At 39.9% G+C, this 26,722-nt stretch overlaps 1 protein-coding gene across 1 annotated transcript; it reads left to right on the plus strand.

The window, feature by feature from the left end:
• The first annotated feature begins 928 nt into the window (after positions 1-928).
• On the plus strand, positions 929-3,226 carry LOC130469691 (uncharacterized). Its single transcript, XM_056839119.1, has 4 exons — positions 929-1,444; positions 1,925-2,140; positions 2,434-2,726; positions 3,022-3,226. Exons 1-4 carry the CDS (start codon positions 929-931, stop codon positions 3,224-3,226), a joined length of 1,230 nt encoding a protein of 409 aa, XP_056695097.1.
• The last annotated feature ends 23,496 nt before the right edge of the window (positions 3,227-26,722 follow it).

The raw sequence follows: 26,722 nt of genomic DNA on the forward strand, positions 1-26,722 counted from the left end.
TGTCGAGGTTTGCACCTGAGGTTGTAGCTACTGAGGAGCTAAAGGCTCAGAGGTTTGAGCAAGGGTTGACCGATGAGATCCAACTGGGATCAGGTGGGGAAACCTTTACATCCTTAGACATTGTGTATGGGAGAGCTGCTTATATTTATGGCCTGCAGACCAGGAGAGACAAGAAGAATATTGTTGTTGGGGATAAAAGGAAAGAGTTTAATGTTGGGGGAAGTCAGGGGAACTTCAAAAGGAATAGAAATGGAAATAAGAATGGAAATGGTAATAGGAATGGTAATTTCCAGGGAAGAAATAACCAAGGAAATAACTACAACAACAAAACCAATCTTTGACAGTGCATCACTGTAAGATGTGCAATAGCAACCATCCTGGTAGAAACTGCAGGGGAGAATTGGTGACCTGCAATTACTGCCAGAAAAGAGGGCATAGGGAGTATGAGTGCTATACTAAGCAGAAGAGAGAGCAGAATGGTAGTGGGAGTAGTAACCAAGGGAAACCAGGGTTTAACCATTCAGGGAACCAAGGTTCGAAGCCTGCTGGGGCCCCAAGTAACCAGGGAAACCAAAATAAATCTGCCAATGGGAACAACAATAACAACAAGGCTCTAGGGAAACTGTTCGTAATGAGCAGAAATGAAGCTGAACGTTCTGCATATGTAGTTTCGGGTACTTTCTCTAACTCCTTACTTGTTAAAACATTGTTTGATTCAGGGGCAACTTATTCTTTTATTTCGTCCTCTATTGTTAAAAGTTTGAAGTTAGTAGATTTTGAGGCTATTGATTTACATGTTAGTATGCCTACTGGTGTAACCATAAGGTGTACAAAATTATTCAAGAACTTGCCTTTGAAGATAAAAGATTGCACTTTTCCATCTAATTTGATAGAATTTAGTTTGGGGGACCTAGATGTGATTCTGGGTATGGATTGGCTAAGTTTATACAAGGCTAGGATAAACTGTGAGATTCAGAAAGTGAGCCTAAGGAACCCTATTGGGAAATCAATATCATATAGGAGTTTTGAGAAGTCCAAAAACTTTGGGGTGATCTCTGCGATGCAAGTAAGGAAGTTGGTCAAGAAGGGGTGTGAATTATTTTTCTGTAGTGTCCAGGATGTAAGTAAAGAAGTTGGGGTGAAGATAGAGGATGTCCCAATTGTTAATGAATTCATGGATGTATTTCCGAGTGAGATTTCGGGTATGCCACCTGCTAGAGCCCTTGAGTTTACTATAGAGTTGAATCCCGGAACGTCACCCATATCCAAGGCACCTTATAGAATGGCACCTCCAGAAATGAGTGAGTTGAAAACCCAATTGCAAGAATTGTTCGACAAGGGGTATATTAGACCTAGTGCATCACCATGGGGAGCTCCAGTATTGTTTGTCAAAAAGAAAGATGGGAGTATACGGTTATGTATCGATTATAGGGAGTTGAACAATGTAACCATCAAAAACAAATATCCTTTGCCTAGGATAGATGATCTGGTTGACAAGTTGAATGGGGCGAGTGTGTTCTCAAAGATCGATTTACATTCGAGGGTATCACCAACTGAGAGTAGCTGAGAAAGACTGCATTTAGGACTCGTTATGGTCATTATGAGTTTACAGTAATGCCTTTTGGGTTAACCAATGTACCGGCCATATTTATGGATGATGAATAGGATCTTCCACGAATTCCTAGATAAGTTTGTTGTGGTATTCATTGATGATATTCTGATCTATTCGAGGAGTGAAAAGGAACACGATGAGCACTTGCGGGTTATCTTGGAGACGCTCAGGAAGAACCAAATGTATGCAAAGTTCTCTAAGTGTGAGTTTCGTCTGGAAAAGGTAGCATTTTTGGGTCATTATGTGTCAAAGGAAGGAGTCTCTTTGGATCCTGCCAAGATTCAAGCTATGAGTGAGTGGCCTACTCCAAAGAATGTGCCTGATATCCGGAGTTTCCTAGGCCTAGCTGGTTATTATAGGAGATTTGTGAGAGATTTCTCAAAGATAGCAAGACCCATGACCAATTTGATGAATAAAGAATCAAAAATAGAGTGGAGTGAAAAATGTGAGGAAGATTTCCAAATTCTAAAAGAGCGTTTAACCTCCGCACCTGTTTTGACCTTGCCTGATGGGAATGAAGGGTTTGAGGTGTATAGTGATGCGTCGAAGAATGGTTGGGGTGTGTGTTACAGCAAAATGGGAAGGTGATTGCATATGCGTCGCGTCAATTGAAACCGTATGAGGCTAACTACCCTACCCACGATCTAGAGCTAGCTGCGATTGTTTTCGCTTTGAAAATTTGGAGACATTACCTCTATGGGGCAACATGTAAGATCTTTACAGACCACAAAAGCCTAAAATACATTTTCACCCAGAAAGACCTCAACATGAGACAAAGAAGATGGTTAGAGTTGATCAAGGATTATGATTTGGACATCCAGTACCATGAGGGGAAAGAAAATGTTGTTGCTGATGCACTGCGTAGGAAATCGAGCCATAGTATGAATGTCTTGGTAGTTCCTGAGGAGTTGTGTCGAGATATGCAGAGACTTAGCTTGGAAATGGTGAATCCTAGGGAGACCAAAGCAAGATTTAGTGCATTATCATTGGGGTTGTCCATACTCGAGGAGATTAAAGAAAGTCAAGATGGGGATGAATACTTAGAGAAGATCAAAGAAAAGATGGGGCAAGGGAAGGAAGTAGATTTCAAGATTCATGATTATGGTAGTTTGAGGTTCAAAGGGAGATGGTGTGTACCGCAGAAGTGTGAAGAACTTAAGAGACGTCTTATGAGGGGCATAATACTCCATATTTTGTGCACCCTGGGGGTGACAAGTTGTACAAAGACCTTAAGCAGGTCTATTGGTGGCCCAATATGAAGCGAGAAGTTGCTGAGTTTGTGTCTAGATGCCTAACTTGTCAGAAAGTCAAAATAGACCACAAGATACCCATGGGGAAGTTCAACCTTTAGAAGTGCCTGGATGGAAGTGGGATTCCATTTCTATGGATTTTGTTACTTCCTTGCCTAGATCAAAGAATGGGAATGATACTATTTGGGTGATTGTGGACCGTATAACAAAATCAGCCGTGTTTATTCCAATTAAAGAGACATGGAAAAAGAAACAGCTTGCAAAGACTGACATTAAGCATGTAGTGAGGTTGCCTGGGGTCCCAACCGATATTATTTCAGACCGTAATTCAAGATTCCTCTCAAAATATTGGCAAAAGGTCTAGTTGAACCTTGGGACAACATTGAAAATGAGCACTGCTTTCCACCCTACAACCGACGGTCAGACTGAGAAAACTAACCAGACTATGGAAGATATGTTGAGGGCTTGTGCTATTGACTTTAAGGGTAGTTGGGAAGACCATCTAGACTTGATCGAATTTTCATACAACAATAGTTACCATGCAAGCATTAAGATGGAACCTTTCGAGGCACTATATGGGAGAAAGTGTAGAAGTCCCACCTGCTGGAATGATTTCAGTGAAAATATAGTTCTGGGAACGGAATTCATTGAGGAGACTGTCAAGAATGTAAGATGATTCAGGCTAGAATTCTGGCCGCCCAGGATAGGCAAAAGAGTTATGCTGATTTGAAAAGAAGAGATGATGAGTTTGCAGTAGGTGATAAAGTGTTCTTGGAAGTATCACCAACCAAGGGTGTGATGATATTTGGGAAAAAGGGCAAGCTAAGTGCCAAATATGTAGGCCCATATGAGATTCTGCAACGAATAGGGAAAGTAGCATACAAGTTAGCCTTGCCAATGGAGTTCGAAAAGATGCACGACGTGTTTCACATTTCCCAACTAAAGCGCTATATCCCTGATGAGCGTCATATCTTAGAGCCCGAGAGAATCCAGATTGATAGTAGCCTCACATACGAGGAAAGGCCTGTGAAAATCCTTGATAGGAAGGTGCGTAATACACGCAATAAGGACGTCAGCATAGTGAAAGTGCTTTGGTCGAACCATGAGTACGAAGAGGCAACGTGGGAAGCCGAAGCTGAAATGAAGATCAAGTATCCAGAGTTATTCTCTGAGGTCAGTTACGAGGGCGTAACTCGTTTTCTTTAAGGGGGGTAGAATGCGATAGAAATTCGCGCTTTTTACCTATTTTTATGGTGTTTTTATGCATTCTTATGCTTATTTTAGCAAATTGTACATGTTGATGCAAGTAAATAGATTCTTCGCGTAAGGAAATATGTTCGTGAACATTTCAAGTAACTTTTAGTTGGCAAAAGAGTGCACAAGAGTGGCACAAAGTACTTCTCCAATAAGAATAAGTTGAAAAGTTTGGGAAAATATATGTGAATTTTCGTGTCAAGTTTCGGGACGAAACTTCTTTTAAGAGGGGTAGATTGTAATCCCCCGTAAATTTATAAACGTTATTTATATATTTTAACGTATATTTAATAAAGAATTTACGAATTTTAGAAATAAATATATAATTAACATATATTTATTTTATTACATTTTAAATATTTTTAATGATTTATGAAATCAAAAGTAATTTTAGAATTTTACGTTGAAAAGAAATCGAATTACGAAAATTGATTGAATTTAGAAAACGATCCTCTTCGGTTTTGGATTCGAAGCCTAAAACTAAATTCCTAAGTCTAGCCCAATTGGGTAAAGCCCAATATTACAAACCCATAACCCCGTACTTCTTTCCACGTAAAACACAAAACACAAAACACCAAACCCCTCTCTTCCTTCAGCAATTCACGTGAAATCCAAAACCCTCAAAACTTCCTTCTCTCCTCACTGCCGTCGTTGCTTCTGCCAGCCGCCGGACCAACTCGTCGCCGCCGGTAAGCCCTTCTCCGTCGTTCTCTTTCTCTTTCGTCCCTCTTCTCTTTTCTTCTTTCCCTAACCGTTTTTATCTCCTCCTTAATTTTCTGTTTTCGCACGCAGTCACAGCAGCTCCGGGAGTCTTTCCTCGCCGCCAGCCCACCCGCCGCGAAAGCTCCACCGTCGTCCACGGCGTGGTAGAACTCTCCTCCTCCTTCTTCTTTCTTTCCTTTTTTTTATTTTCTTTCTTATTTTTCGTGGCTGGTCTATGTTCATCCGCGCAGCCACCGCACCATCGTGTGTGCCGCCGTCCTTGCTCGCAGACGCCCTAGCGACCACCTGCCGCCGTGACTCCGTCCGCTGGCCGTCCAAACCCTCCTCTTTCTTGGTTATTTCTTGAACTCTAAGCAATTGAATTACATTTTTTAATTTAAATGTTATTAATTTAATTTATATTTTTAATTAAATTGAATTTATGATTTAATTAGAATTTCAGAATTTTATATTATTTTTAAATAATATATTTAATTTTTAGATTATATAAATACATGGAAATATTAATTTTTGATTATCTAAAGTATGAATTTCAAGGTTTTAATAGTTGTAAATCATGGTAGGACGATTGTGGATTATTAAATTTATTGTTTCGATGTTCTAAGAACGTAGATTGGCCTTGGTGAAGTTTTTAAATAAGTTTATATTGCTGAAAATTTAAAGTACGATGTTTGCAAAGAGTTTTCAACGAATTTCAATCACTAACTCAATAATTGTTATGCTAGGAAATCAAATATTCAAGTTTTGATATTGGGGAAGGTTCTAAATATGTTTAGGATGTATTTAGAATGCTTTATTGTAGTCGTGAATGATTAGGAATTGATTGAGATTATTTGTTGGTTGTTTTAGGCGGAGAATTCTCTTTAGGCGACTTTTGAAAGTGTTAAAGTGGCCTATCAGTTTTTTTACACAAGGTACGTACATACCTATGTGCTTGCAGATGTGTGTTATTTGTTGAAACCATGTTGAAATTGTTGATGAACTTGGTTATGTTGAAATTACATGTTTAATATTGTTGGATGGACATGTTGAACATATATTTCGTTATGAGAATTATAACATGTTAGTATGAATGATTGATGCAATCATGTTGGTTGCGATCACTAGATTATTTTATATATATATATATATATTGATTCAGATCGATTGATCGTTGTTCCCTTTTAGCTTTTCACTACTTTATGAGGGTCGAGGACCTTGTTTAGTAAGTTGAAACCTTATACCCATATAGAGGGGTTGATCAGTATTAATGGAAAGGTTGAATTAATTGGAATAAGTCTTGATTGATACCTCTGTGATCACTTACTTAATTCCAAGATAAAAACAGTTGAGAATAATTGTTGATTATACGACTTATGTGATTGTTGAGTCATAACAGAGTTTTAACTTGTAAATCATGTAAAGTGAAACTGAGTAGCAATAGCTTTAGACTGTTGTAGGGTTTTTTTTTTGTGTTCGTTGTAGTAAATACAACTTGTTTCCCGTTCTACAAGAGGGGCGGTTCTTTAGAGAACCATTGTATTTTTGTACCTCGAAGGAGTCGCCACCAAACATTGTTTTTAGTCTCGTTTGGAAAGACCGCAAGTGACTCTTTTTTGGATAAGGCTTTGAATCCTCGAAACGGATGGGTGAGATCCGGGCACGGGAACGAAATGCTTATTCGGCGAGCTTTAGAAATATTCAAGTACGTACAACATTTTCGAAAATATACCCTAGATTAGACTACGTGGGTTTGAATTTAGAGCAAATAGAATCTCTACTTTGTATGGTGGTCACTTTGCTTTAAAGATTAATTTAAGGAACCTAAGGCCGGTTTGTCCAAGAAATTATATTTGTTAAGCGTGATGTAACCTTGTATTTTGTTGTATTTAGCATGTGCGGTGATGAAAGCAATAAAGCAAATAGAGCAACATCAAAATACTAAATAAAGTGCGGCATTAGTAAATACAAGACCCCCTAGAAAAGGACTAGGGAGTAGGTCCACATTTCCTAGAAATGGACTAGGCAAGTAAAGATGCGGAATTGAAAGTGCTGAATTGAAATTGCGGAATTGAAAGTGCGGAATTGAAAGTGCGATATTGAAATTGCGGTATTGAAATTGCGGAATTGAAAGGTGCATGATTGAAATTGCAATATTGAAAGGTGCATAATTGAAACTTGTACTTGGGCACATGAGATTCGAACGCTAAGAGGCTCCTTAAAAATAAGTTCGCCCGACACGAATTCAAAGCCAAAAATCTCAACTTGGGAGAGGTTGCTCAACCCAAGTATCCTAGACTTTGCATATTGAACTTGAACTTGAAAACTTGAATATTGAAATATTGAACTTGAAATACTTGAACTTGAACTTGAACTTGAAATATTGAAAACTTAAGAGACTTGAATCTCAAAGATCGGGCCTTTTAATGTTGAAAAGGTTAAATGTTTGATATGCTCTTACTTGAAAGGATCCTAGTTTAAGGAAGTAGTCATGAACAACCCTAAACAAGGTGGGATCTTGAAATTTGAAAACTTGAACTTGTATATTGAAAAATGGAGTTTTGAATCTCAAAAGATTAAACCTTTAAAAGTTAAAAAGGTGTCATCTTTGATTACTCCATACTTGAAGGTGATTCTAGTTCAAAGAGGTGATTGCAAACAACTTTGAACATCCTTGAATCTTGAAAGTTTGCATTTTTGTATTTTGAAAAGTTTGGATTTTGAAAAGATGTATGATTTTTGCAAGTGACATTTTTAATAATAAAAATGCCAACTTGCTAATCATTTTTGAAATCAAAGCAACATGATTGAATATGGTGGGATTCGGAATTACCTATTTAGGTTTAGGCAAGAATTCCATTTAGAGCTCCCAATTGCTTAGAATTTGAAATGTTGTATGTGTTTTTGAAGGGTTTTTTATTTGTATTTTGATGCGTAATGTCGGTATTACGACGTTGTATTATGTTGTCTCCTCCCCTAATCCTGAAAATGAGGGGGTATTTATAGAAAAAATTGGTGCAAAACGCCAGCACGTGCCAGTGCAGAACGTTGAAGCAGCGCTGGGCGCTGGTGACGTGGCTTGAATGCCGCCAAAGCAAGGACGCGGGCTCCGTCCTTGTTTCGTCTTGTAGTGTTGTACCTTTGTACAAATAGTACTAGGCTTGGTGTTTTGTGTTTGCTTGGAGGTTAAGGCACTATTTTTTGGTCTAAAAACAAGCCTTTCTCGGGTTTTGAATTCCGATTTTACGGAACGGGGCCCGACATGCTCGGTTTTGTGGGTCGGCGCCCGAATTTGACTTGCCTTATATGATTTTGAGTGGAAAAGGCCTATTAAAACCAATGGGATGGTCTACTAGATGAGATTGTATTTGGATTTTGAAATTGGTTTTTGAAAGTTGTATTTTGTACCGAGTTCCGGAAGGGGAACGATCTCGGGGATTGGATTTTGGATCTTGAATTTTGGAGATGTTCTTAGCAATTGGGATTTCCGTCTGGAGTTATTCCAACCACCTAGTAAGGATAAAGGTATCGTCATCATCCCAGAGGGGAGACACAAATTAGGTGTCTATAGAAGCCCCCACTTTGACTGAGCGTTCGGTTAGGAAAGCGCAAGTCAAAGTATTTCGAAAGTGACGGAGAATGGTCAAGATGTTCTGCAATCAAGACCATTCTTTGTACGCCGGTACCTGCATAAAACAGGCGTTAGAAAAAAGGACAGAGTCTACCTCGGTGCGGTGGCGATGACTCCGGCTTGTACTTTTACTTTTCCGCCTTTGGTTCAGGACGGAGCTTGGCATCGAAAATTTTGAATTTTGAATTTTTGAATCTTGAATTTCGAATCTTGAATTTTTGAATTTGAACACCCGGAGTTGATCCGTTGGGGATGTGTTTTGCTGGGGATAAGAGCTTTTTACTGGCCCTTAGAATTTTGAAATTTCGACTGACATTCCCGGAGCTTGGGTCCGTTGGGAGTTGAACGCCCGAGTCGTTGTATGTTTTGGACTTTGTATTCTCAAAATATTCATCTGTTTGTACTTGGACATACAGGTGTATACCCGTATTTTCGATGGATAGCCCGATGCGACGTTTGATGCTTGGTGCGGAAGACCGTAGTGTAGACACCTACTTTTGTCCCCATTCCCGAAAGGGAAGGTTCGATGATGAGAACATAAATCTCCACTTGGCAACGCATCTCCTATAAAATAACGAATCTCAATCACCCTTTTCATTTCACCCGAAACCTGCTATTTATGGAAACCTGCTAAAAATAGTAACTGCCGTAATGGGTAGTTGTTAAAAGTGGCAAGTCATAAAAGATAGAAACCTGTCAGAATTAGGTGTTGCACTCCAACATAAATCCTAAATGAGATAGAAATTGTGAGAGGAATCCTATTCCTAATATGATTCGAAAATAAGAGTTACGTATTAAATAAAATCCTAACGAGCCTAGAGTTCGTAACGGGCCCAGACGCATCCCGTCATAAAGTTAATACGCACTAAGACACTCGAATAAGTCTCGAACACTCCGGATTCTAAGAGTCCGAATCTGACAAAGAAAACGGCCCAGACCCTAATTTCAAAGCCTGGCTCTGGGTGCTGAAAATACCTAGGACGTGTTCTATCCTAATTCTTCTTGGATTAGAGCTCTACAAATTCTATCTTTCCACGAACTCTTCTCTATAAATATAGCCCCAAATTTGACGTGAAAGGAACACACACAATTCATATTCTGAGTATTGACTCCAACCCCTAAGCCTAAGCCTCACGCTGCGAAATTGATCACGCGTTCTGTCGCAATCGATCCAAAAATCGAACAGAACGTATCCTGTCCCGTAATTTGAGATTCGTTAAATAAAAGGAGAAATAGCAAAGTCAAAGTGGTTAGTTTTCTGAGAACCGTGACGCACCTCTCAAGGGTGCGTCGTAATGTGTCCCTTTGCATGATTTAATTTCTTTCCTCGCCCTTTTATAAACTGTTACACTAATTAAATCTGATTGTTCTATCACGCCTAATAAAGATAATATTTTGGGAAATTGGATTATCATGCTAGGTCCCTTAAAACAATCTAAATCAGATAATCGCGATCGATCTAGTATTATATGTTGCATATTGTTAAAATCACCTCATATTAGTTTAATAGGTAACGCATGTCCCTTCAATTATTTATGCTGAGCTAGTAAGGATATCCTGCCTCTGGAGTTATCGACGAGCGAGTACTCCTCTCGGTAGTTACAGTCCCCCGAACCCTCAATCTCTACCTTGCCGGTGTATGTTGAGAGATCCCCACACCAGGGATCACAAGGGAACCTATGGCCGTCGTGGTCAAACATAATTGCACTCCCTTTATGTCACGATAACCGGGTTTTGTCAGTTTTTCTCATTGTCGTTAAAAACTAAATGGCGACTCTTATATTACTAGTCAATTGGGTGTAAACTCACAGGAAATCCAATTACACTTGATTTGACAAAAAGAAACGTCACACCCACGAGGGACGAGGTCACGCATTAGCCTCGTGCTTTTTCGACCCCCTCACAATGGCGACTCCACTGGGGATAGTGAAGGAAATACTCGTGCTCGTAGGTAATCAAAATAGCCGAAGGGTGAAACGATCCTACCCCGCGTTTATTTCCCCATCAAGTTGGGACGACCTGAAAATCAGCATATTAATGTGAACGGATAGAATCGCATAACGAATCTTGGCTCCCTTGGATGTTTCGTCTCGGGAGTTGGGACTAAGGATACCCATCGCCAACCGGGGGGTGCATACGCTTTGAATGTTGTCCACTCGACACTTTCGCTAGTAGTACACCCGTCCCAAACCCAATCGCTCGCCCATTAGGTCCCTCTCATTGGTGCATGCCCCCTTGGCTTACATCGTGATTGGCCTCTTGGGCGAAATTCGTCTGTTGAAGGCACTACCTCGACCGAGGCATGTGTTGGATCTGCGATAGAAGCGGTACCAAGCCGGCGTAAATACTACCCATAGAAGCCCATCATAAACTACATGACATTTTATTATCTTGCCTCATGATGTAATGTTAGTTATGTGTAGCGAAATATGTGATTGTGTGTGACAAATAATGCTAGAAAAACAACGACCTAAAAAATTGCCCAAACATTCATAGACCAATTGGCCAAAGAGTTATACCAAGATACGTGTTCCGCAAACCCGAACGATCGCCACAAAAATAAGCGACGCTCGGGATGGCCCGTAACGAATCCCACAAAACGCTGTAACGCGTAAAGGACGTTATTAGGCAAGCACGCAAAATCAAAGTCGAATAAACAAAAAATATACGCAAACAAGAAAACGAGCACCAGCCAGGGACGCATTTTCAACGCCCCTGGCTGGGCGCCAATATTTCTCACGCCCTACGCTGGGCGCTGAAGTTGCTGCCTGGCCTTTTGGTCAGGCACATCAGGCTCGGTGCCCGCACATAAAGTATACGTAGCAGTAAAAGAAAATTAGTGAAAATTGCTGCGAGGGTGTAATATCCCGAATTTTCGGGTATTTTCTAATAAATTATTTTGATAAATTAAGATAATTTTACAATTAAAATAAAGTTTTTAATGAGTTTTAACTAATAGTCACTACAAGTATATTTTCAGATTTATTTTATAAATTTTCTGAAATTAGTCTCCTAGTTAAACCTAATACCCTAAGTATATTTTCAGAATTAATTTATATATTTTTCTGAAATTTAGTCTCCTAATTAAACCCTAATTGTCCCAAACTATATATACCCTATTGTAACCGAAAAATTCCCGTGCATAATTGTTGACACTCAAATCCTCCTTCATCCCTCAATAGTTTCCCCAGCCGTCATCATCTCTAAGTTGTTCCTTCATCTCGGTAAGTCATGGATTATCACCTCCTTCAACCCAAACTTGAGTATGACTTATATTGTTCTCCTTCCCCTGTTTCTTTTTCTTTAAATTGTTTCTCTTGAAACCCTTAACGTCCTTCTTCACTTTCATTATACTCCATAGGTTTTAGAAAATAAAAACGATTTATTTTATCTAGATAATATTTAGAGGTAAATATATAAGAACTTTTACAATTTTAGAGCTTATATTCTCTGTCATGACCGATTCTTCATTCTAAAACCATAGCAGGGGCTAGCTCTTCTTTCCTCGAATAAATCAATGTTTTAATTGCTACAATTGACTTTAATTTACTTATTTACGTACTTCTTAACTTGTATTGCATACACTTAGTGCCACTAATTTTCTTTGTTGTCTTATTCAATGGGTTTGATGATTAAGGTAGGTTGGGTACTTTAGCGTCAAAACATGCAATTAGGATTAGAATACTAATAATTGATTAGGTTCTAGCCGTATACTGATTTCGTATTACGTATTTTTGTGTAATCGTAGACGGAGACTACTTAGGAACCACGCAAAGAGACTACTAGTTTGAGTACGTGCGCGTTCAAGGTAATTTTCAATGTCCATCATCTTTAGGTCCCGTTAGTAAAAGTATTTGGGTATATTTATGTGTTAATATGTGCTATGGAGATTAAGTGTTATATGCATATATATGAGTGTTATATGTGATTTGAGTTCGTGGGCATGTATAATGAGTGTTATTATGAAAATTATATTCGTATTACTATCATTATTTTACGAAATCAGCTACTTGGGGTATATTGTTCTACTAAGTGGAGTATCACGTCTAATAGAGTGGACATGAGTTGGATATGGTTAAAAAAAAAGGGTATGATTATGAAATATAGGGTGTAAACCCTCGTGATTTGAGTTGTAATAATAATCGACTACAGTGATGTTATTATTGATGCACTACGATTCTGGTTGTGTGTATTTGTTCCATATGCTCAGACCTTATTAAAACAACAATAACGTAAAGTGTAATCTCCGAGGGAAAAGCCCGTAAGGGTTAGGAACAGGTTGCCCTACTAGATGTTGTTCTATCGGTGCATCATAGTGGAGACCCGGTAGGCTTCTAGTAGGTTTTTATTATTCTGTATTAAACTTTCTGCTTAGTCTTCCTCCTAATTCTATTGGTGCGCGGTCGCGGAGACCCATAGTTAATTAGTGAGGGGTGTGCACACTAGGGACATTCTGTACTCATCTTACTTTGGCCATTCTCAAGGGTTACGCGCGACCCTTAGCGTTCTTTTTCCCTCACTTAATTAATATTGATCTTTATGTGATAAGTTTAATAATGGAGTTATTAAATTGGTACTTGTTGTTTAATTGTCTATTTTATGTACTCAAAATGTTTTCAAACTAAAATTATTTATTTTACGGGATGGAGTTGGAATTACTCAGTTTATCTGATTTTTGGGAGTTCGTCTCTCTTGTCTCTTTTCTATTTATTTTTGCAGGTTGGTAAAGGTACTTGGCTACGAGTGAGGAGACGCTTAGAATAACCACCTAGTCAAGAGACAATTTCTATTTCAGTTTAAGTTTAAGTTGGTTTTTGTTATTCATTTTATGGGAATTGGTTGTAGTTTTTATGGGGCACCTTTTAGACCACTTAGTTAATTTTGACTTTAATGATTCTAAATTGTTTTGTTGCTTTGCATTTATTTTCTATGGAGAATAAATGTAGCAGTGACACTCCCAAGGTTTGGCCGATTGTTTTATGATATAAAAACAGGGTTTTTGATTATATAAAAGGTCCAAATTTTGGGGGTGTTACAGAGGGCGTATTAAAAGGCACTCGATTCTAAAAGCGACTGGTAAAAAATAAAATAACTCTTTGTGTCGTTGTTAGGCCTCCTATGACGACAATGTTCGGCTCCAAATTCGAACACGCTAATTGAAATAACCCTGAATGTCACATGGGCAAAGTATTCAAAAAATAATGTTCAAATGAAGTTTTCAAGGAAAAATAATGTTCGAATAAAAAAAAAAAAAAATCCTAGTCTAGACTAGGCTATGCCAAAGTACAATCTAAATCCTAAGTCTTAGTTGTCTTATCCATAGAATCGGTCCTAATGCTTGGTGTCGTTCTACAAGTTAAAAGGTTAAACCATATTGAGCCCCCCTTCCTAACATTTAAATCAATAAGCACCCATATGTAATTGTCATCCCTTGCTAAGAATCTACGGCCTCAATATTCTCTCTCACCAATAAAAAGAATATATTATAGTATTTGCAAAATGGAAACAGTCACATTCTGAAAATCATTCCTCCATAGTCGCACAACCCCCAAAGTGAACCTAAGGTATCAATACCATTGGCAAAAAATTATTAATGGCCTCAAGGCTTATGATCACATTGGGTCACGACTATCATAATCCTCTCGAGTCACTCGCTCCTTGAAATACTACTAAGTACGGACTAAAAGATTTTCCATGAATGCAACATGACCAACCATGAAAATACCCAAATCGGCATACCATAAAGCTACCATTGGGGTAAAGCAATACACACTAAGAGGGAAGCCGCACTAATGATTCCAGTCTTGCAAAAATAAAAATTCGATCTCCCCAACTAACTACCTTGCCAACATTAAGCAAAATGGCACATGAAAAATGGACACCCAAGGGTTAAAATCTAAAGTGTCAACCAACGAAAGTTATGGTCCAATTAGCCTAAGTCTGAGAGTTGCTTGGTCAAGTATTATAGGCTTACGCCACGTCATTATTTTGAGTCTAGGCCACCTCCTTGTATTCATACACGGGTTATAATCAGAAAGATTAATGAAAGTTCGAGTCTAAATCACAACTTCCAATTAAATCCCAGAAACTGGAATCTGAAAAGAAGCAAAAAAAGTTATTTTCGATGCAATTCTTTCGTTAAATTTCAATAAGGTAAAAACAAGATTTCGAATCTACGCTATTTGCACATTTTAAGAAACGACTAAATACGCTTGCAAAGTAAGACGATTTAAAGGTCCACCCTAGGCCTACTAAAGTTAAAGGTCCACTATAGGCCTACCAAACGAGGCTCACTCAGTCTCGCCTCGTGACTCAAAGACCACAACCATCTACCTTTTAGCCCAAATAAATTTTTTTGAAGGATTTATGTTGGGGAGAAATCCCAAGCAAAAGAGAAAATAGAAAGAGAAAAGGGAGAGCGAAGAGAGCGAGCCATGAAATACTTAGCCCGTACCTCCCAAAGTGCGAAATTTACCCAAGTAAACGAAGGAAAAGAATTGAGTCAACCAATCCAAATCATGCCACAAAAACTACATAAGGTTCTACGATGTCTACCCTTTCCAATCCTTATTTTCTTAGACGCCTTCGCTCTGGGGCCCCTATTCATCTCATTTAAGCCATCCATGTTCTCATTGCCATAACCCAAGAAATCATTACCTCGACTCTTGTTCTTGAACTTGTTATCAACTGCAAACCACGTACGGCCATTGACACGTGCGTCATACCCATTATTACACCACCATTAGTATAATGACCATATAACTTATTTGGATACATCCTTGAGCCGTCCCTATGCTATTCATTGGCCTTGGTTGATGTAATCCTCGTGCTTGACTAAATACCTATACAAATTATCCTATCTCATTCAACCCATCTTTCAAGCCGTCTTGAGTCACGAATAAAAAAAAAAGACAAATGAAAAGTACAAAAAAAAATAATAATAAAAAAGCAAACTTTGCAAAGCGCCTTTAAAAGTTCGTCTAAAAAGAAAAAGAAGCATTTAGCGCACCAAAGAAGATCCGCCCAGAAATCATTTTCAGCGCCCACAGATGGGCGCCGAAATCTTTAACGCCCCAGCCTGGGCGCTGAATCTCTTTGCTTGCCAAATTTTGTCCAGAAGTGCTCGTCATTTTATCCGCACATGCACGGAAAAATAACGAACACTTGGAGGGGTACAACACGTATTCAGATATACGTACCAAAAAACACATGAAAAGATTTTTGTGCAAATACATGTACTTAAAAAATAAAACAAAATTTTGGCTTACGGCAAAGCGGCAGATTAAAATAATAATAAACTTCACTTACTCTACCGTTTCAAATAATATGTTTCCACCTCAGAACGTACTTGTTTAAAATCGGCATTCTAAGAAACCATTTTCTAGGCTAAGAACTACGGAAGACCTGATTCCAAATTAAATCTATTTAAGGCGGATACGTAGGCAATCCATGATTCGGTCCAACCAATTTGCAAAAATGTTAAAGCCTATAGAATAACAAGAATAAGAAATAGAGTCCCTTATTGAAATTTAATTACTTGCAACCCAAGTCGAAAGAAAAATTTAAGTCAAAGGAAGAATCCAAGTCATCAAGATGCCAAAACGAGCACACATCGAAAAATAATAAGGGCACGTACCCTTGCCAGAAGGAGCACTCACACTCCTAGGCACTTAGCCAAGACTCAAAAGATCGCTTTCCCTCAATTGAATGGGGGCTAGCGCAAGCGTCCATTACCTCTAAAGTACTCGACTTGACCCTCCCTAAAGAAAACTAACTCACTTAAAGACCTTCTTTCACCACTAGACATAGTTGTTCGCTTAAAGACCTTCTTTCACCACTAGACACAGTTATAACCGCTAACAAGTAGTAAAGGCAGTAAGCTTGCAATAAAGAGGATTGGTCTACGGTGTCGCCCCATCGTTCCTTCGAACTCAGGGCACCCGTTCATGGTAATTCAAAAGCTTGCGAATCCCCTTTGAAAAAAATCAGACATTGTCAATAGGACTTGGCACTTAACCAAGGCTCACCCTACTCAGACATATGACACGGGCATCTAAAATCGAAATCTAAAAGCATCATTAATGAGAAGACATAACAGCAACTGGGGGCTAAAAATTGAAATGAAAGAGCTAGGGAAAGAACTAAGTATACTTTGACCTTTTGTGCAGACATACACCAAGTAAATCTAAGTCAATTTGAAAACGGTTTATATTCCCGCAATTCTGGAAAAGATGGCCCTAAAAGCCTAAAACATGTGCCACACGGGCACAAGTAATACCTTGACGCCTGCACCCTGGCTTCCAGCAAATCCTTAGACAGCATTCCAAAAATCGTAATAGTATTTTGATTCACTCATGTAATCCTGTACGAACCCTTCTATAAGTCAACTTACTTAGGACACCTCGGATTGTACACAGTAGGACTCGGACTTCAAATAATTTTCAAAAACTTCTTCGAACATAATAAAGTGTCGTTGGTTTAAGCTAAGTATGCGTTTATCTCGATGTTGCAAGTGAGTCAAAAGATTTCCAAATATGGTTATAGGTAAAGAAAGGCACCTAGCTTTTGGTCAAGGCACACTTCAACATATGACTACCTTGACCATGGCAATGTCGCACAATACGACATTTACAAGAGAAGTAGCAAATCAGTACTCGAACGTACCTCGCACTAAACGAGTCTGGTTCAAACTATTCATGATCCATGTCACCATGAATGCATAAAAACGTATGCCAAGCATTATAGCACCAAGCCAATCCCGTAGCTACAATTGGGGGCATGAGAAAAACACTCTAAAAATGCTCGAAATGATGATTTTATCGCAAATTCTCGACGCTAATGCTATACACACGTCATAGGGGCACAATCCTAAAGGTTTAATCGTGTAAAACGAACCTTAGAATGGCTACAACCCCTCCCAAATTCTAAGCACTACTTAGAATATATAAAGTCACCCCACTAACAAGGGTAACTGAAAATCGCGAGTCACCAAAACTCCGATCAAACTACTGCACATAACGCTCGCCCTACAAGCACCCGTTACACAGTCTACGTCGTTCCAAAGCAAAAGCGAAAGAAAAAGCAAGGATAAAAACTGTCAAATTCTGCCCAGAAATCATTTTCAACGCCCAGAGCTGGGCGCCGATATCTTTAACGCCCCAGCCTGGGCGCTGATTCTCTTGGCTGCCAAATTTTGCCCAGATACAAAAACAAGAAAGAAACATCTATGAATCCTCGCATCGAACGAAGTAATAGGTCGTGCACAGCCACGCAGAAGGTGCTACACTTGTTCGAGCACCTGAACGAGGCGTGATGAAGTACTCAAATGCATAAAATAATGATATCCCAACATCTGGAGGAATGTTCTAAGACACGCTGTTAGGCCACACAAGCCTACGTCGCACCGTAAGTTCAACCATCCCACGGTACAAGTAAAAAAAAAAAAAAGAGTAAGGCATATTGCACTAATGCAGACACAACCAAGAGCATGTGTAAAAGAGGCAAAGACTACCTATCGCCCAAATTCAAAATGCAAACCACACGACTTCTACATCAAGGATTAAAGGTAGCAAAACATTACCTACCACGGAAGGGATAGCTCGCACCTACACGAGCGGAACCCCAAGGCATCTTTCTCGAAAGAACCTACAAAAATCGTACGCCAAAAGGAAGCATCCCAACATGCATACTTGGGGGCTCCAAGCTACGAAACAACCATAGCAAAATAAAAAAAAATCTCGAAACAAATGTTTGAACAATCGAAAGGGCACGATGTTTGAGCCCACTTCATGAATGGGCATGAACCCTACCAAAGCTTCTAAGCAAACTATTCAAAATCAGTCATTGCTCAAAAAAAAAATTGATTCAAGCAAACCGATTAATGGACCGCACGCAACGGCCATTCTATGAACGCTCATTCGCACATACATATCATCATTCTAAGTATCGAACATTCACGAACGCGTTCAAAAGGAAAAATATACAACAACAAGAGCGGTCAAAGTCTTACGTCTCAAGGTATGTTCCTCGGGCCATATAGACTCGCCTAACTATTGCAATAACTGTACGCCTTAAGAGCAACAGTTCCTTAAAATAATCTCCCCAAAGAGACAAGCACCGTAGTCCACCAATCGGCTACGGCTTCTCGAGAAAATCATCACGTTCTAAAAATAAAGAAAAACAAAAGAGAAGAGAATACATAGAATTTCCAAGTAAAAAAGAGGCCAACTGTGTCATCAAAAGACCAGCCCAAACAACATTTTCAACGCCCCACCTGGGCGTGAGTTATTTTTAACGCCCAGGCCTGGGCGCCGAAAATGAACCCAGACCCAAAAAACAGCTCTGACTTCTATAGGGCCCTGCCATATTCATTCGACTTGAAAATTACCGATTTCTTTACTGAAAGTCGCACCTCACGGCTTTGTTAAGAGTAGCACACCATTACAATGGTCGCTCGCACTTACGAGCACAATCCCAAACACGATCAAGGACATTACAGAATGCGTATCCCCAAGGAACCTCTTTGACAAAAAATGACCGTCAAGCACGAGTGCTTGGGGGCTCGAAGGAAAATATATATATTATGCAAAGTTAAAACAATATTCCCAGACTACGCTGTACGAAGTCCCGTGTTTGGATGTCTCAAAAAATAAAACCGGTTTACGACCTCAAGACAAAGGTCGCCGTTGATACTTATACATAGTCCCCTAATCAAGGACCCAAGTAGTGGCAAAATTGAGCCGTAAAGGCTAGCTCAAAACCATGAAAGATGATGACCACGAGACAATGGTCCGTCTAAGCACGTTGTCAACCCACATTCAGGTTGCAACTAAATCCGAGCATCCCTCGAAAGAAAATAAATTCTTCAAAAAACAAAAGCAGGCTCGCCCATCTTTAGCCGGCGGGGTCTACGTCACAAACCGCTTAGGTCCTTATTTTCAAAAAAAAAAAACAAACTTCAAAACAGGTTCGTCCATAAAAGAACGATGTGAGTAGTTTTCCTTTTTTCCAAAAATTAAAGGATTGGTTTTCCGTTTTTCCAAAAAAGAACGATGTGAGTAGTTTTCCTTTTTTCCAAAAATTAAAGGATTGGTTTTCCGTTTTTCCAAAAAAGAACGATGTGCTGGATTTTCCTTCGTTTTACGTCCTATAAAAACAAGGGGGTTTTCTCGTTTAGCTAACCCTGAAAATGAGAATCTTTAAAAACATTTTACCTCGTGATTGGGCTTGGCCAGGCCCGATTACACTTTATATCTTTGATTTTGAAATCATCTATAGCTACTTCCAATGACAAAGTGAGGGAGTTTCTACGCATCTTTAGATACTTCCAATGACAAAGTGAGGGAGTTTCTATACTATCCGTTGACAAATCCCAATGACACGTGAGGGATATGTCGACACTTCAAGTGATGACCCTTAAGTCAAATGTTATCACTCGGGGGCTCGTGAGACCCTCGCAAAACAAGTCACATACACTATGGCTTGTGTGACGCACTCCGTCCAGTACTTTGACCATCGTCTCATCTCGAGACTCAGTCAAAGTGGGGGCTAACTGTAGACACCTACTTTTGTCCCCATTCCCAGAAGGGAAGGTTAGATGATGAGAATATAAATCTCCACTTGGCAACGCATCTCCTATAAAATAACGAATCTCAATCACCCTTTTCATTTCACCCGAAACCTGCTATTTATGGAAACATGCTAAAAATAGTAACTGCCGTAATGGGTAGTTGTTAAAAGTGGCAAGTCATAAAAGATAGAAACCTATCGGAATTAGGTGTTGCACTCCAACATAAATCCTAAATGAGATAGAAAACCGCGAGAATCCTATTCCTAATAGGATTCGGAAATAAGAGTTACGTATTAATCAAAATCCTAACGAGCCTAGAGTTCGTAACGGGCCCAGGCGCATCCCGACATAAAGTTAATACGCACTAAAAGACTCGAACAAGTCTTGAACACTCCGGATTCTAAGAGTCCGAATCTGACAAAGAAAACGGCCCAAACCCTATTTTCAACGCCTGGCTCTGGGCGCCGAAATCTTCGACGCCCAGCCCTGGGCGCTGAAAATACCTGGGACGTGTTCTCTCCTAATTCTTCTTGGATTAGAGCTCTACAATTCTATCTTTCCACGAACTCTTCTCTATAAATATAGCCCCAAATTCGATGTGAAAGGAACACACACAATTCATATTCTGAGTATTGACTCCAACCCCTAAGCCTAAGCCTCACGCTGCGAAATTGATCACGCGTTCTGTCGCAATCGATCCAAAAATAGAACAAAACGTATCATGTCCTGTAATTTGAGATTCGTTAAATAAAAGGAGAAATAGCAAAGTCAAAGTGGTTAGTTTTCTGAGAACCGTGACGCACCTCTCAAGGGTGCGTCGTAATGTGTCCCTTTGCATGATTTAATTGCTTTCCTCACCCTTTTATAAACTGTTAAACTAATTAAATCTGATTTTTCTATCACGCCTAATAAAGATAATATTTTGGGAAATTGGATTATCATGCTAGGTCCCTTAAAACAATCTAAATCAGATAATCGCGATCGATCTAGTATTATATGTTGCATATTGTTAAAATCAACTCAGATTAGTTTAATAGTTAACGCATGTCCCTTCAATTATTTATGCTGAGCTAGTAAGGATATCCTGCCTCTGGAGTTATCGACGAGCGAGTACTCCTCTTGGTAGTTACAGTCCCCCGAACCCTCAATCTCTACCTTGCGGGTGTATGTTGAGAGATCCCCACACCAGGGATCACAAGGGAACCTATGGCCGTCGTGGTCAAACATAATTGCACTCCCTTTATGTCACGATAACCGGGTTTTGTCAGTTTTTCTCATTGTCGTTAAAACTGAATGGCGACTCCTATATTACTAGTCAATTGGGTGTAAACTCACAGAAAATCCAATTACACTTGATTTGACAAAAAGAAACGTCACACCCACGAGGGACGAGGTCACGCATTAGCCTCGTGCTTTTTCGACCCCCTCACACGTAGCAGCAAAGGACGTGCAATCAGCACGTGAGACAACGCGCGCTGAAGATTCGCGCATGCAGCAGGCAGCGCTGGGCGCTGGGCCTGCGTTCGGCGCGGGGCTGCGCTATATAAGCGCCCCTTGCCGTGCCATTAGAGGAGCAATCTCTTTCTTTCTTGCTCTCTTTCTCTCTCAAAGGTCGAATTGTCTTCCCTTGGTCTTGGTCTTGCCTTGTCCATGTAAGTTTTTCATGTTTTGCTTATGAAATAACTCTAGGATTGTATGTAGTTTTGATTTTCTCATACTTTGAAATGATGCTTGCATGCTTAAGCTTCTTGAATCTTGTAGAAAATTGTTTGATAGCCACTCGAACTTGAACTGATGGAACTTGTAGTTTTGAACTTTTGAAAATTTTCTTGAATGTTGTACCTGGTATTTGTAGATAGTAGCCTCACTGGTGACCTAGCGAGGTCTCAGGTAGAGAAATAGGCTAGGATGCCTGGGTGTTGTTTTGTAGAGTTTTGAAATGCTGGCTTCGGCATGGGTAGCCTAGGCGTTGGTGTTGAACTTGTATACCTCCTTCGGCGTGGGTAGCCTAGGCGTTGGTGTAGAACTTGTATACCTACTTCGGCGTGGGTAGCCTAGGCGTTGGTGTTGAACTTGTACCTTGAACTAGAGGTCCATTGGGAATTTGTTTTGAATTTACTTTGCATAAGCTAGTATAGGATAGCCCCCAGTTTAGAGTTTTTACACTTTGTACTCCCCTTGATTTAGTATGCCTTGTCACACTCGGAGGAAGCTCGCCGAATCGTCGGCGGTTCGAGCTGCTGAGGAGGATGCTTCGGATGATGAAGCGGCTGCAATAAATGCGCCAGATGGGGGTATGGTTCCCCGAGATGCGATCACTTTTGCTGGTACTGGTTGGAATCCTTCCGACCTGGTGTTTCGGCCAGAGTGACACTTGTCTCAGCGGCCTTACGCTGGTTTGGTGAGTCTTGTACTGTGTTTTGAGTTTGTATTTTGTACTTGTATATGTTAGGTTATGATACATATGACAAATCATAAATCATGCGGAAAAAACCATATAGCCAGGAAAGCATATTATTTACACATAATCATTTAGCATAGAATAGATGCATACATGTTGTAGCGTGCCTTCCCTAGCTGCGCCCGAACCGAACAAGAACAAGTCTTTAGGACTCCAAATGTCGTCCCTCCGTAGATAGTCCACAGTACGTCCGGATCCGCCTCAAGTTAGACCAACTAGAATCGCCCTTAAGGTACTTAGGAATTTCGGCTAGTGTTTGCAAGTGTATGGCTGATTTTTATTTCAAAAACTTACCCTTTGAATACTTCAATCGTACCGTAAATTGTGACCCTAGGCACCTATTTATAGGAGTATGGAAAAGGAATTGTAATCCTACTAGGATGTGGATTTTCTAGTTAGAACTTTATTAGGACTCTAAATAACAAAACCAATCTAATAGGATTAGGATTTAATCTTTGCACAAATCCTAATAGGATTAGGATTTCCCGCACAAGCATTGCACGAGCCGTGCACCCGCGCAAGCCTTGCGGCCCACGACAGGCGCACAGCCCACGCTGCTGTGCTCTCGCGCGCGCGCGCCCTTGGTTGGGCCTGGCCTTGCGCTGGGCCTGGTCGAGGCGTGCGTTGGTGCGTGCGGCTCGCTGGGCGATGGCCTGGCTTCGTGCTGGGCCTTCGTCTAGCGGGCCTTCGTCTGATGCTAATTTGTACGATAGGCTTCCGATTAAATTCCCGATTCCGGAATTCATTTCCGATACGAACAATATTTAATATTTCCGATTCCGGAATTCAATTCCGATACGAACAATATTTAATATTTCCGATTCCGGAATTAATTTCCGTTTGGAACAAATATTTAATATTTCCGTTTCCGGAATTATTTTCTGATTCCGATAATATTTCCGATTCTGACAATATTTCCGTTTCCGGCAATATTTCCGATTCCGGCAATATTTCCATTTCCGATAATATTTTCCGATACGTACCATGTTTCCGTTTCCGGCAACATCTACGACTTGGATAATATTTATATTTCCGATACGATCCATATTTCCGTTTCCGGCAATATCATCGTTTCCGGAGTATTCATTTCTTGCTTGTGACGATCTCAGCTCCCACTGAAACCAAGATCCGTCGATTCCGAATATCCATAGATAGAGTATTTAATGTCATTAAATACTTGATCCGTTTACGTACTATTTGTGTGACCCTACGGGTTCAGTCAAGAGTAAGCTGTGGATTAATATCATTAATTCCACTTGAACTGAAGCGGCCTCTAGCTAGGCATTCAGCTCACTTGATCTCACTGAATTATTAACTTGTTAATTAATACTGAACCGCATTTATTAGACTTAACATAGAATGCATACTTGGAATAAGGGCATTATTTCCTTCAGTCTCCCACTTGTCCTTAGGGACAAGTGTGCATTTCCTAATTCCTTTGTCGCTCGATGCTTGCTCTTGAACATAAGGTAAGAGTTGTAATCCTTATTATGTCCAGAGGTGTTTCTCGGTTTCAGAGTTCAACTGATCAAATAAACAGATAATCATAGCCTATGATTCATCCGAGCACGACCATGCATTTCACAGTTTCTAGCTCTCCGAGTGGCCTTGTACAACTTTTAAGCATCTCATCCCGATTTATGGGAGGACAATCCCAATCTTGCGATCTTAAGATTAGACTTCGTTTGATAGGTGATTACCTGAGCGTTGCCTTTATAGCCTCCTTTTACGGTGCGACGGTTGGTTAACGTCAAAGCAACCAGTTCTCAAACAAGTAATCTCAAATCACTCAGGTATTGAGGATTTAGTGTCTAATAATTTTAATGAAATTTACTTATGACAGATTTTCATCTCTTACAGTAAAGTTTCATAGGTCTGTCCAATACTAGTCTTCCCAAAGTAAGTATCTATGCAAATGATTATGACATTGCCATGTCCACATAGTTCAAGAAACAGAACTACTAGTCATCTTGCATTCTAGTCGTCTAACGTTTTCTATTCGTCCAATTTTATAGAAAACTCCGACTAGGGACCATTTTCAACCTTTGACATTCAAGTTCACTTGATAGACATTTCTTAGTCACAGGACTGGTCCTGACAGTCTATCTTGAATATATCGTCAAATTGAAGGGACTCATCATTTAATAAACCACAAATTAAATGGAAAAATGAATTCTATTCATTTATTGTGAATGATTAACCAATAATGTTTTACAAAGATTTAAACTCTAAAAATTTAAAACATTAAACAAGGATATCAAAGCCATTCTCCATTATGCTTGATTCCCATACCTGCAGTGTGCGAGTTGTGCTTCGCCTGCGGCAGAGGTTTAGTCAATGGATCTGATATGTTGTCATCAGTTCCAATCTTGCTTATCTCGACTTCTTTTCTTTCAACGAACTCTCGTAGAAGGTGAAATCTACGAAGTACATGCTTGACTCTCTGGTGGTGTCTAGGCTCCTTTGCCTGTGCAATAGCTCCGTTATTATCACAATACAGGGCTATTGGTCCTTTAATGGAGGGGACAACACCAAGTTCGCCTATGAACTTCCTTAGCCATATAGCTTCCTTTGCTGCTTCATGTGCAGCAATGTACTCTGCTTCAGTTGTAGAATCCGCAATGGTGCTTTGCTTAGCACTTTTCCAGCTTACTGCACCTCCGTTGAGGCAGAAGACAAACCCAGACTGTGATCTGAAATCATCTTTGTCGGTTTGGAAACTTGCGTCTGTATAGCCTTTAACAATTAATTCATCATCTCCACCATAGACCAGGAAGTCATCTTTGTGCCTTTTCACGTACTTCAGAATATTCTTGGCAGCAGTCCAATGCGCCTCTCCTGGGTCTGACTGGTATCTGCTCGTAGCATTGAGTGCGTACGCAACATCCGAGCGTGTACATATCATAGCATACATTATTGAACCAATCAATGATGCATATGGAATCCCATTCATTCCTCTACGCTCATCAAGTGTTTTTGGGCACTGAGTCTTGCTTAGAGTTATTCCATGAGACATGGGTAGGTAGCCTCGCTTGGAGTCTGCCATCTTGAACCTATCAAGCACCTTATTGATATAAGTGCTTTGACTAAGTCCAATCATCCTTTTAGATCTATCTCTGTAAATCTTGATGCCCAATATGTACTGTGCTTCTCCTAGATCCTTCATCGAAAAACATTTCCCAAGCCAAATCTTGACAGAGTTCAACATAGGAATGTCATTTCCGATAAGTAATATGTCGTTGACATATAATACTAGAAAAGCAATTTTGCTCCCACTGACCTTCTTGTATACACAAGATTCGTCTGCGTTCTTGATGAAACCAAAGTCACTGACTGCTTCATCAAAACGTATATTCCAGCTCCTTGATGCCTGCTTCAATCCATAGATTGATTTCTTTAGCTTGCATACCTTTTTAGCATTCTTTGGATCCTCAAACCTTCAGGCTGTGTCATAAACACAGTTTCTGTTAAAACGCCGTTTAAGAAAGCGGTTTTGACATCCATCTGCCATATTTCGTAATCGTAATATGCAGCGATTGCTAACATTATCTGAATAGACTTTAGCATTGCAACAGGTGAAAAGGTTTCATCGTAATCCACACCGTGGACTTGCCTGTAACCTTTTGCAACCAATCTAGCTTTGAAAACTTCAAGTTTCCCATCCTTGTCCTTTTTCAGTTTGAAAACCCATTTGCTTCCAATGGCTTGGTAGCCATCTGGCAAATCGACCAAATCCCATACTTGGTTTTCAGACATGGAGTCTAATTCAGATTGCATGGCTTCTTGCCATTGCTTGGAGCTAGGGCTCGTCATAGCTTGTTTGTAAGTCGCAGGTTCATCACTTTCAAGTAATAGAACGTCATAGCTCTCGTTCGTCAAAATACCTAAGTACCTTTCCGGTTGAGATCTATATCTTTGCGATCTACGCGGGGTAACATTTCTAGATTGACCATGATTCTCACCAGATACTTCTAAAGATCTCTGAGTTTCATCCTGAATGTCATCTTGAGCATTCTCTAGAGTTTGTTGTTCGACTCGAATTTCTTCGAGGTCTACTTTTCTCCCACTTCTCATTTTGGAAATGTGATCTTTCTCCAAAAAGACACCATCTCGAGCAACAAACACCTTGTTCTCAGATGTATTGTAGAAGTAATACCCCTTTGTTTCCTTTGGATAGCCCACAAGGATACATTTGTCGGATTTCGGATGAAGTTTGTCTGAAATTAATCGTTGACGTATACTT

Source organism: Spinacia oleracea, chromosome 3, assembly GCF_020520425.1.
Source record: "Spinacia oleracea cultivar Varoflay chromosome 3, BTI_SOV_V1, whole genome shotgun sequence".
In the NCBI taxonomy this organism is placed as follows: Eukaryota; Viridiplantae; Streptophyta; class Magnoliopsida; order Caryophyllales; family Amaranthaceae; genus Spinacia; species Spinacia oleracea.